The sequence below is a fragment of the Tupaia chinensis genome, unplaced genomic scaffold, assembly GCF_000334495.1.
Source record: "Tupaia chinensis unplaced genomic scaffold, TupChi_1.0 Scaffold144260_1, whole genome shotgun sequence".
Classification (NCBI taxonomy): Eukaryota; Metazoa; Chordata; class Mammalia; order Scandentia; family Tupaiidae; genus Tupaia; species Tupaia belangeri.
Window position 1 is genome coordinate 366,400 of NW_006204118.1, and position 13,174 is coordinate 379,573.

A 13,174-nucleotide genomic window follows, 5' to 3' on the forward strand; every position below is an offset into this window, starting at 1 on the left:
TGGAATGGTATCGCATGTAAGATGCAACAGAATACAACTCAACCATAAAAAAACAATGAGACCCCGGCATGTAATAGAAAGTGGACAAATATGGAAGATTTACTTCTAAGTGAAGTAAACCAGATTACAAAAGAAAGCCATTCTGTGTCCCCACTCAATATATACCAAATATCAGCACTCTATGGCAGAAACTAAAAGACTGGAAGGTATAAAAGTATGGAGAACAACTGTCAATACTAGAGACAGTGCAGGAGGAGGTTGGGAAACAGAAGAGGGTTAGAGGGAGGGAATCAAGGGAAAAAAAGAAAGAAACAAAACATTTAAGGGATACAAAAATGAAAACTTATCTGTTGATAATGTGTATGGTAGTATCTTGGACAGAACTAATATACAGTGTATTCATGATGGGAAAATTATTTGGCATGATGTAATGATGCACAGTGATTGAATGTAAAAATTTGAAAATAAATAAATTTTTCAAATGAATCATATTTTAAAAGATGCACAGTACATAGCCACTGGAAAAATTCATATTTCTGTTTTCAGCCGTTATGGTGCAAATTTTTCACACTTAGTAAAATACAATCTTAGGCAAGTTTCATGAACAAAGATACAATATAAGTCATTTTTGTTTGGTATAATTTCTATTTCAGGTTGGTCATAGTGTCTCAGTGGACAGCTGTATTTTCCACTTTGTGGGGAGATGTAAGGATGGTCCTTGTGTTTGCCCACAAGGGACATTCTGATATTGATTATCACATACAGAATATAATATACTTAAATAACATCAAACTTTTCTGAGTGTGATGAGCATCATACTTTGTGAGAATAGTATCAATGACAAATTTTCACATGTTCATGCCGATAACAGCTATGGATGTTACCTCTTATAAAGTCAAGTCATATTTTTCTATAGTTCTCAATTAAATGAGTTATATCAAGAAGGATGTAATGATTACATGAAGTAGCACTATAGCACTGCAAAAGGACTAGGTAGTGAAGATACTATTATTTTTTCCCATAAAATAGAGCAAAGACAATTATTATAGCATCAAAAACATTCATTTTTAGTATTTATTAGGTAAAAAGATTTCTATGATGAAATCACAGTAGAAATATCAGTGGTTACTTTATACATTTTTTTTTAAGTTAGTTGGTGCACGTGTTCACCAGAGACAGACAAAGGAAAAAGGAAGAGGATAAAGCACTCTCCAGGAGAAATGTCAAGCCACTATCCCTCCTCCATGTATCTCCCCTTTTGGGTTTTGGACACACACGTACCCACATGCCTAGTGTGTTTCTTGTTTCTTTCTTTCTTTCTTTTTTTTTTTTTTTGGAGAGCTTTTTGCTATAGGGTGTGTGTGCTCACCAGAAAGACAGATAGAGACAGAGAGATAGAAAGCGAGAAATCACCTCCCCCCCGAGCGGGGTGGTGGCCATGCTGCAATGCCTTCATGCCTTTTCCTCCACTCTCCTCTCAGGATCTTGGCCAAGCACACACATGCACACGGCGTGAGTTTCAGCCATCAGGTCTGGGACTCAAACCATGGTCAACTACATGGGAGTTCAGCAACATAACCATTACACTAACTGCTGGTCCCCCAGTGTGTTTCTTAAGCTGCCAGGTCCAGGACTCAAAATGCACAGTTGGTGGACCAGCAGATGGCATAATGGTTACATCACTGCACTCCACATAGTCAACAGCAGTTCGAGTTCCAGATCTGGCAACTTAAAACTCACGCCGGGCTCATGTGCATGCATGCCCAAGACCTGAGAGGAGAATGAAGGAGAAGGGATTGTGGCATGGCCACTGGCCCTGGGTAGTGATTTATCGCTTTCTGTCTCTCTGGTGAACACATGCAACCTATAGCAAAATCTCTCAATAAATAAATAAGTAAATAACACAGTTGATCATGTGAGATATGACTGCCTTAACTACCAGGCCATGGAGCTGGCTCCATACTCTTTCTTTTTGGTTACCACTTCTTTATGTATGTATCAAGTTCTAGTTTTCTTTCTCATACACTTATAGTTCAGAAAAGCTGCACATGGCTGGGAAGACTCCAAGTCAGGAGAAAGGAGCTGGGAAGAAGAAAATGAACAAGGAGGCTGAGTTTGATTGTAGGGCTGTGTAAATGAAGAAAGCAGAAAAATAAAGCAACTGTGGTAGGAAGAAAACTAAAGACATGAGAAAGATGCTTAAAAAAGATTCATGAAACATTGTTAGGTGTTTTGCTATGTAAAACTTCCCTACCACTTTAAAGAAATCTACAGTAAAAACATGATTTATTCTTCAAGAGTATGAATTAGGGATTTCGTTCATTGAATATAACAAAATGCAGAAAGTGGTCCGTGGGCCTTCCTGATTCATAAAGATAATAGAACATAATCTTCCACCTAGCTCTCTTCTCGTCAACAAGTCTTTCTTCTCTCAATCTAAAATACTTTACATTTCAAAATTATTTAAATGAAAAGCAAATGTAAGAAATAAAATATATAAGCAAATATTTAAGTCTATTTCCTTTTATACTAAAGCTTCTTTTTATCAGTCTATCTATTTAGTTCGTTAAGGTATTGTGTTTAAGGATTTTTGTCTTAAGGTATGTGTGCTCCTAGAAAAGAGAGAGAGATGGTGAGAGGGAAGGTGAAAAATCATCACCTAGGGGGATGACTATGCCACAATCTCTTTTCCATTATTTTCTGGGATTTTAGGCATGCATGCATATGCACCCAGCATGATTTTCAAGTTGTTGTGCCCAGGATTCAAACCACGGTGGGCCATGTGGGAGTCCAGCCACCTTAACCACCACAGGACCTTCTAGACCCTCAAACTTCTTTTAACATTACTATCTTTTACTCTGTATTTTATTAGCTCTCAAAGTCTTTGTATGCAGAATATCACTGAACATAGTTGCTACTCAATATTTTTTTGACTGTCAGTCTCAATCTACTGGCCTCTCAGTCTATACCAACTAGAATACTGACTACACTCTAACAGAATCCCAAACTTCAATTTGATTATAATTTTCTGATGCTTAGTGTATGAGGCTATAGTTAGCTGCTCACATTCTTTTACAACTTTTTTCTATTTTTTCTGATAAAACATCACCAATCCAAGTTCTCTTCTTACTTCTGGAATAGAATTTTTTTCAGTCCTCACATCTGTGTCTTTCTATTTCTAATTTCATAAATATCAATATTTGTCAGGGTTCTGTGCTCATGTTTTTAATATCATGTTTATTCTCTTTATTCACTTAAAATGGGCTAAATTATCATTTATACTCCATTGGCTCTAAAACCTTATATCCAATCTAGACTTTCTCTTGAGCCTCAAGTCATTGAATTTCATCACTCATTAATCCTCTCATGAACTCAAATGTAGCATGTACAACACAATTTAACATCTTCTGCAGAACAAATCTACCACAAGCCAGTCTTCATGTGATTGAGCCCTTGCGGGTAAAGTCACACTTGGCCTTAGAATTGCCCCAATTAAAGCTACATTGAACAGAGCTGAGCTATTTCCACCAAGCCCTATCTAAATTCCAGATTAGTAAGCAAACTAAATGAGTATTGTTATTTTAAGCACTACTTTTGGGGTGATTTGTTATGCAGTAATAGATAACTGAAAGAGATGAGGCAACTGGAAATGGAATGCTAGGTAACAGACACCTACACCATGTGGCATTGACTTCAGAGGAAGTGATGTGTGAAAGCTAGTAGTTTATTCATGGTACTATGAGAAAAGGCCTTCAGAGACTAGAGAAATGTGTTGGTGAAAGACTAAAAGGGGTTTTGAAGATGGTAGTAACAGAGCCTAAAGGGCCTCAAGTAGCCAAGCATTCAGTGACCATTTAAGAGAAAATTAGGGAAATCAGCAGGTGGTGTAGTGCTCCAGGTGTTGGATCCCGCATGGCTGACTGCTGAGTTTTAGTTACAGACTTGGAAGTCTGAAAAATGCACTGGACAAATGTGCATGAGTACTCTAAATCCCAAGAAGAGAATGGAGGAGAAGGGATTGCAGCATGGCCATCCTCACTGGGGGTTAATGTCTTACTTTAGCTCTCTGTCTCTCTCCAGTGAGCTTGTGTACCCTATGGCAAAAATCTAAAATAAAAATAAATACATAAAAAGAAAATATGAAAGATATTAATGAAATTTGAAGGCAACTTCTGTTATATCATAAAGGAAAGTATGGGAGTACTATTGCCTATGATAATGTGGAAAATGAGAAATCCACCTAAGAAATCAATGATTAGCTGAGAAGCTATCTAGGCAAAGTGTTGAAGATACTTCTTTTACCTGTCTATAGTAAAATGTAAAAAGAAAGAGATGAGGGAAAAACAAAGCTTCAAGTTTTAATATTATTTAGAGAAAATATAAATGTTCCAGGATATGTTAGATTTTTCAGTATTTCTTAATCTAGCCCTATAATATATCCTCAAAGAAATGGCAGCTAGGCAAACATCGGTTTTGATATGTGGCTATAAGATCAGGTCAAACCTTAGAGAGAATAAGAGGATGTCTAATAGAACACTTAAAGCTAATAAAAGGTCTCTGTAGATATTAATACTGTCTTGTAATGTCCTCTGTTAAATTATTGTCCTAAGAATTTCCCAAAGCAGTGTCATCAGAAGCTAACAGGAGAAAAAGACATCACACAGAGCTTTACAATTGTGACTCAAGACAATACAGAGGAATAGAAATTCACTTATAAGGAATACACATTTTTTTTTTAAAGAAACATTTCATCTTAGTTTGAAGGAAACAAACATTAAAACAGCTAGCACTTTAGAATATCAAATTTCTCCAGACAAGAAGCAGCTACAGAACATTTCTGTAGAAAAAAGGAAAGCAACTTACAGGGCAAAAACAAGAACCTGCAGAGCAGAGTCAAAATCTCCATAGGTTATTTCTTTGGGGGAAGGATATGATGGGAAATTTCATTAGGTATGCTGTGATGATATGAAGCGATTGAATATTTTTTTATTTACATTTTTTAATACATTCAATCACATTATATAGCTTACAAGGTGATCATTTTAATATGTGAACATTTCTCCCTGGTCGAGTTGATCAAAATTTAACAACACTACCTCCCTGTCTGAACAATGCTGTCTTCGTATCCCTCCTTCAAATGTTTCTCCCCAGGCCCCACTCCTCCACACACACCACATTCACATCCACCTCTTGTGTTTGTACATTTTTTAGCCCGTCTGTTCCAGTTATAGAGTGTGGACATTTGGTATATATTAATTGGGGACATACAGTGACTCTCCTTCATAGCCTGGCTTGTTTCACTCAGCAGTAAATCTTGATATAAAGTGATTGAATATTTAAATAAGTAAATAAATAAAAAGGAAATTAAAAAAATAAATTTTAAAAAAGAAAATCTCTAGAGAATCAGTCTCTTGGAACATGTGCCCTGCTGGATCTCATCTCTGCAATGGATTACGAACTGCTGTGTCCCTCCAGCTTTCCTTCTGTTTGAATGAGCATGTCTACAGCAGCTGTTCTAAGATGCTGCATTGTGCTGGGCATATGTGGACAAGTTATTCTGCCTGTTTCAATATGTTGGTCTTCACTTCAGAAAAATCATGTTGCTCTTCACATCAGAAAAATCATTACATCCAAAGAACAACACCTGAGGAGCCTCAGCACACCTGGGCCTTGTTTAGATGATAGCCTGAGCCTTGAGCTTAAGTTTGATGTTGTAGTGACACCTTCTGGTGGCCTTGAGAGGGGGTGAGTGTGTTTTGCAGGTGGGAAACATACCTATTATTTGTAGCCAAAAGGCAGATTGTGCAGGTTTATAGCATGGACCCCTGATTCTTTGGTGTGCCTCCCATTCAAAGGTGAAATCTGTATCTCCTCTTGCTTCTGAGCTCTCTGACAGCATGACCAATAGATGAGAGCAGAATGATATCATGGCAATTTCTAGATCCCAAACTTAACTGTTGGTTTCTACTTGCTGTTCTTCATACTATTTGCTCTTACAGGATGACCAGTCATCATGCACCTCATGGTAGGAAAAGTCACCAGCTTAAAGAACCGTAAAAAGATTTTCCTTGATTAGTCCTATTTTGATCTTTACTTTCCAAATTGAACAGAAATGATGCTAAATTAATTGTTACTTTTTTTTTTTTTGAGACATTTTGGTATAGGGCGCATGCATTCACCAGACAGACAAAAGAGACAGAGAGACAGAAAGTGATAAATCACCCCCCAGAGGGGATGGCCATGCTGCAATACCATCTCCTCCATTCTCGTCTCGGGATCTTGGGCACGCACGCACATGCACTCGGCATGAGTTTAAGCCACCGGGTCCGGAACTCGAAACGTGGTCAACTACATGGGAGTCTAGTGACATAGCCACTGCACCAAATGCTGGTCCCAATTGTTACTTTTATATAGGCATTTTTCTACTTCGTTTCCACAAATGTATTTGTTGAGAAAAGTCAATAGGATGTTTGTTTCAAAAATTTTGAGTAATTATTTATTTAATTTATTATTATTATTATTATTACTATTATTAGTTTTAATTTGCTATAGAGCATGCATGCTCACCAGAGGAAGAGAGAAGGAAAGTGGGAAAGCAAACTGCCAGATCCAGGACTCAAACCTTAGTTGCCCATATGAGAGTCCAGCACCTCAAATACCATGCAACCTACTGGACCCTCTTGTTTCAAATTTTAAGCAAGGTGGTTCATATTTTTGTCTCTGCAATTTTCAAATTCTAACTGATACATTGGACTTTTCTATGAAAGCATAAATGTATAAATGAAGTGTCATCCCTCCTAAAGCCTGGTGTAATAGTTTTGAAAGCATCTTCCATTTTGGATTCCCGTATTTCTTTCCACCTAAAAATAATGATTACTGTTTTCTTTTTTTACCCACATATTTCACTACTTTATAGGAGAGTAGTTAACATACAATATAGTTAACCCAGCTTCAGTATACAATTTCCTAATTTTTTGTGTAGAGTTGTCAACCATTACCACAGTCAATTTTAGAATATCGTCATCATCCCCAAAAGAAACTCATACCCTCTAGAAATAACTCCCAATTTCCCAGTCGACTCTCCAGCCTTGCCTCTGTACTGTTCTGGATATTTTATATAAAAGGAGTCATACAATATGTGGACCCTTTAGTCTGGCTTCCTTCATTTAGTGTAATGTCTTTAAGGTTTATTCACTTTATAGTGTATATCAAAAATTCACTATTTTGGGAACCAGCAGTTAGCGTAATGGCTATGTCGCTGGACTCCCACGTAGTCGACCGTGGTTCTTGTCCCGGACCCGGTGGCTTAAAACTCACGCCGGGCGCGTCTCTCCAAAAAAAAAAAAATTCACTATTTTTAGTGGCAACATTCTATTGCATGTATATATATGATAAATATTTTTATCACTGTACAAAAATTGAATGCTCCACTTTTAAATCAATTCCTCTCAAAACTATCTGTGATAAATTAATTTTGTTTCGTTTTTTATTTTTCTAACTCGTCTTGAACCACTACAATTTAATTTTTCTGACTTTGCATTTAACATTATGTGTTTCAATACCACTGAAAAGTCAAATTTCTATAAACAGTTTTTAAACACTCTCCCTTTCTGAACTTGGCTTTGGGATAGGTAGATGATAGACAGTACCCAGATCAGCAGTGGTACACAGACTTCCCTTTCTAGAGTACTGCGCTAAACACTCCCTTCTTTAGTTTTTCTCCTAGATAGGACTTTTTGAATTGAACTCTTATCACTGAGAGGAAGTTGATTTTTCCTCCACTTTTTAAGAACATTATACAGTTCTTCTCTCCTTGTGGAAGTGGGAAAGGCACTGAGTAAGTAAGGAAAGATGCAGGAGAGATGTGGAAATCAACATGGACTCTGGAGCTAGAGAGCTGTGATTTCAAGTTGTGACTGTGAGTACTTACTTACTCTTTGAGCCTGATAAAGTCACATAAGCCTGCTATGCCTCAAAGCATTTTTTAAAAGCTTCCTTATTTCTTCCATAAGTGAGACAGACAGGAACACTCACCACATACAGGGTCTTCATACCATGCATCCTGAGCCTCAGCAAGCCTGTATCTCAGGTATGATGCCTGTGTCTGTGACTGGGGTGTACAGGGAGACCCCAGGACACCAACCTCAGACATTTCTATGTAGGTCAGCATCAAAGACCATGGCTGACCCTTACCATACTTTTAAAATTAAGAATAATAAGAAGAAGACCAACTGACATTTATTGAATATTTACTCTTTGCAGGCTATGAACTAAGTCTTATATAAATCTTATATACATTAATTACTTTAATCTCCAGAGTTCTATGAAATAAGCAATATTGTTATACAGATTTTGTGTATTAGAAGAGCTAGTGTTAAATTTTTAGGTATCATGGCTCAGCCACAGTGGCACAGGGAGTAGATGTACTGCTGTGTGATTCTGGAGAACATGTAAGAAGGCCCCAGTTTCACTTCCCTGGTTCAAGATGCTATGTACACCTGTGACCCTGGTTAGCTGCAGGTTTAGGTGAAGGACTGTGGCATAAAGACTCTGTTGAGTGTCCCTGTCTCCATTCTCTCTCTTTCTCTCTCTCTCTCTCTCCCCCCCCTCCCCCTTACTCATTTTCTCTTAAAAAACAAGCAAATAAACAAATTTTAAAGACACTATTACATATCTTGTGGGCTGGTAGGTGGTATGGAGGTTAAGAAGCTAGATCCCACCACATCCCACATGATCACCCATGGCTGCATGGGTCAAGTCGCAAGACCTGGTGGCTTGAAAATAAACTCATGTTAATGTGCCCAAAATCCAGAGAGAAGACTTGAGGAGAAAGTAGTGTGGCATGGTCATCCACTGTGATGGATCATTTCTTAGTTTCCTTCTCTTGCTCTCTTTCTGTCTCTCTCTGGTGAGCACATGTGCCTTATAACAAAAGAAAAAAAAAACATTTTTTTGCAATAGATTACAGAGATAGTAAGCAGCACAGCCAATGCATTGTTTTAAGTTAGCATTGGCTTTTATTTAATTTTTAAATTTATTTCTTTATTTATATTAATTAATTTATTTATTTATTTATTGCCTCCTCACTGTTATGTTGGTGAAATTGATTCATGTTGCTGCCTGTACTTGTACCTGAATTACATCGTCTTACAAAACCATCGTTTATTTATTTATTGCACCATTGATGGACATCGGGTTGCTTTCAGTTTGAAACTGACATGCACAAAGCTGATGTGAACATTCCTGCACATGTTTCTGTTGATTGGACATTAAGAACAAGATGGCCAGGTATGCTTGTCTTCAACTTTAGCAGATGATACAAACTGTTTTACAAACAGGTTCCCAGAAGTCCAGCATTTAACAACCTCTTTCTATAAGCTTTTGCACACTGGCAGGTGGCAAGAACCAGAGTGAGCTTAAACCCACAGATCTTGGAAACCTAAGCCCTTGCTTTCAGTCCATTCACTCCTAGTACTAATATGGGAGTGATGAGACACCTAAAATTCCAGTATCTGTGTCAGCTGGTGATATTGTAGCTGTTACGAATACAGCTGATGCTGCTATTGATGAGTTATCATCTTTGCCTTTAAAATGAAGGATGAAGGAAGGAGACCTAGGGAAACATACAAACTCACTAATGCACTGGTTTTTGAAGTTAGCCCTTAGTGTTAAGGCACCCAAGACCACAGCTATGAATGTCATTTCTATTTGTCTCTAAACTGGTGAGTGTGGCTTAGAACTCTATGCTGTAACCTAACTTTCAAATATGGGTGAAAACACTCAACACTGAAAATTCTCAAAGAGACTTTCTCATCCATTGAGAATAATTGTCACTTTAGGATGCTCCTAGGACCTTTTCTGCCAACATGGAGAAAGTAACTCTAGGTTTAAGCTCTTTAAAATTTTTCCAGAGGGCATGCATGCCCACAAGAGAGACAGATTAAGAGAGAGAGAGAGAGAAGGTGAGAAAGCACCTCTCATGGGGGATGGTCATGCCGCAGTCCCATCTCCTCCAGTCCATCTTTCAATCCTGTCAGAATTTTTGGCATGCATGCAGACAATGTGCACATTTTTCTAACCCCTGATTCTGTCATAAACCTCACAAATGATATGTGGGATTCAGTCACCTTAATCATCATGCCTCAGGCTGGCCCTAGGTCCACCACTCAGGGCTGTGGTGGTGCAGACAAAATCATAACAAATCTCTCCAGTGTGGTAGAATTCAAGCCACCCCACAAAGCTAGAGAATTTAATACTATTTTATACTTACATTGCATTGTTAAATATTATCTAAGATATGTTTTTGTTTCTTATAAAATTAAGGAAAGAGGGACCAGCAGATAACATAATGGCTATGTCACTGGACTCCCAAGCAGTCGCCCGTAGTTCGAGCCCCAGACCCAGTGACTTAAACTCACTCTGGGCATGTGTACTTTTGTACTCAAGATCCTAAAAGGAGAATGGAGGAAAAGAGATCGTGGCATGGCTATACCCCCTGATTGATTACCCCCTGGGTGATGTCTCTCTTTCTGTCTCGCTCTCTCTCTGTCTTTCTGGCAAGCACACGCACTTTTGCAATTTAAAGCAAAAAAAATAAAAAACTCCTCTCCAAAAAAAGAAAAGAATTAAGAAAAGAATAATAAAGTTTAAAGTTTATTTTAAAGCTTTTTGTAGATAAAAGCAGTATTTATAATTAAAAGCAGCATTTAAATGGAAGTATTTTCTCTTGTACATGAATAATCTTTCTTCCACTATGTCAATGACATCCAGAATTTTCTAAAACATCTTCCTGACAAAAAAAAAAAATCTTTCTGACTGAGCCATGGCCAAAAAAATTCATTATTTTGTGCCTTGATATTTTCATCTGGAAACTGTATAACACTATGTCCCATAAGAATGCCACAGTCAGCAAATGAGATCATATGTAAAAGAACTTGGCACTAGGTCTTTTACTTAGGAGAGAGTCTATAAACACAAAGTTCTGTTATTCCCCTACGCTCAATATTAATGAATACTTCTCATAGTTAAAGCACTCCATAGTTTAAAATTAGTTTTAATTATACTTACTTACTCAATTGGTGATTAAGTTTAATTTTATAACAATGTTGGATGCTGAAAGATATTATTTCCATTTTCAAAAGTAAGAAATTGTGGCTTAGAGAGATTAAGAGACTACCCTATGCCACCCAGTTCTCATGTAACAGACCAGAAATTCACCATTTCTGGATCCCAAGTTATGCAATATAGCTGGCCCTTGTTCATTTACATACATTTATATTTTTAATTCTAAATACATCATTTTCAGATTGCCATTTTATTTTATTAATGTATTCTCTCCAGGGGGTTCTCATTATTTCTTGAGTATAGTTTCTCCTCTAATAGGCTCATGGAGGCCACTCTTAACTCTTGAACTAGAATGTTAAATTACATTAATTTTATAAACTTTATTTCTGTTCACAGGAGTTATTTTTTTAATGTACAATTAGTAATACTTTCTTTCTCAGCCATGTATGACAGTACAGTACATTGGACAGCGTTATAGATACTATTTTTTTCATATTATTCAAATGACTACTTGCCACAGGGAAAATAAACTATTCTCTGTGAGCAAGGAAATATTTCTTTGCCCAACTTAAATACCACAGAAAATGTAGAAAAAAATTAAATAAACTTTTATTTTTCATTATCAGGATTTTTTTACAGAATAGCTCTTTCCCCTCTCAAACCAGCAGACACTAACTCTCTGCAGTAATCTTACTTCGAACAAATATCTGCATGATCTTCCTTCGAATCTCCTTGGTCTTCACGGTATAGACTATGGGGTTTAGCACAGGAGGTACAAGGAGGTAGGCATTGGCCATAAGAGCATGAGTCAGTGGTGATAAGTGCTTTCCAAAGCGATGAATGACTGACACTCCAATGAGTGGCACGTAGAAGATGAGGACAGCACAGATATGTGACACACAGGTGTTGAGTGCCTTCAGCCGGCCCTCCCCTGAGACAATGCCTGTTACTGTGCGGAGTATAAACACATAGGAGAGGAGGATGGACAGAGAGTCTGAACCCTTGGTGAAGATAACAGCAGTGAGGCCGTAAAGGCTGTTGACGCGGGTGCTCGCACAAGCCAGGCGCATGACATCTTGGTGGAGGCAGAAGGAGTGGGAGAGAATGTTTGAGCGGTAGAACGGGAGTCGCTTGATGAGGAAAGGCACAGGGAAGACGACACAGACTGCCCTTGACAAGATGACGGCACCAATTCTGCAGACCACACCGTTGGTTAGGATGGTGCCGTACCTGAGGGGATTCCAGATTGCCACCACCCGATCAAAGGCCATGGCCACCAGCACCCCAGACTCAATGGCTGAGAAAGTGTGGATGAAGTACATCTGGACAAGGCAGGCATCAAAGCTAATGGACTTGTAGTTAAACCAGAATATGCCTAGCATAGAGGGCAAAGTACAAAGGGCAAGTCCCAGGTCTGCCAATGCCAGCATACACAGGAAGAAGTACATCGGGATGTGCAGGGAAGATTCAGACTTGATGGTAGAGATAATGATGCTATTGCCACAAAGAGCAATGACATATATAACACCCAGTGGGAATGCCATCCAGTAATAGTTTTCTTCAAGGCCAGGAATTCCAGTTAAGATAAAGTAACGGTGCTGGAAGTGGGAGTGATTATCTGCCATGAAGCCGACGTGCAGTAGACATGAGGAAGGAGACTGAGAGATCCTGATGAGCGGCTCCTTAATAAAGCACAGTGGTAGAAGTCAACCATATGTCAGAATGTGACTTCCTCAAGTGTGGAACAATTTCATTTCCTCATGGTATGTGCAAGGAGGAAGCAAGGTGAAGGGAAAAGGAGACAGGACCCCTGTAATTACAACTCTAAGACATAGCCTATTGAGTATGTTTCTGCTGTCTTGGGGGAAAATACCTTATCTAAGTGCAAATAAATTATACTCAGTTTAAAGTACCTATTTGGAAAAAAGTCTTCTGCCTTTCCTGTCCTTTATTCTTTTTTGTCAATCAGAGACCAGGAACATAATAGCTTAGTCAATATGGAAGTAATAGTGTAGAACATGAGCTGTTTTATTTCCCACAAAGAATGCCATTCCTACCCGTCACACTCCTTATACCTACTTCTCATGAAACCAATGGAGTCAGTCAGCTT

General features: G+C 38.2%; 1 protein-coding gene across 1 annotated transcript; it reads right to left on the bottom strand.

Annotated features, from left to right (window-relative positions):
* Positions 1–11,735: 11,735 nt before the first annotated feature.
* LOC102486027 (olfactory receptor 51H1) lies at positions 11,736–12,689 on the bottom strand. Its single transcript, XM_006166469.1, has one exon. The coding sequence runs from the start codon at positions 12,687–12,689 to the stop codon at positions 11,736–11,738; it is 954 nt and encodes a 317-aa protein (XP_006166531.1).
* Positions 12,690–13,174: the final 485 nt, after the last annotated feature.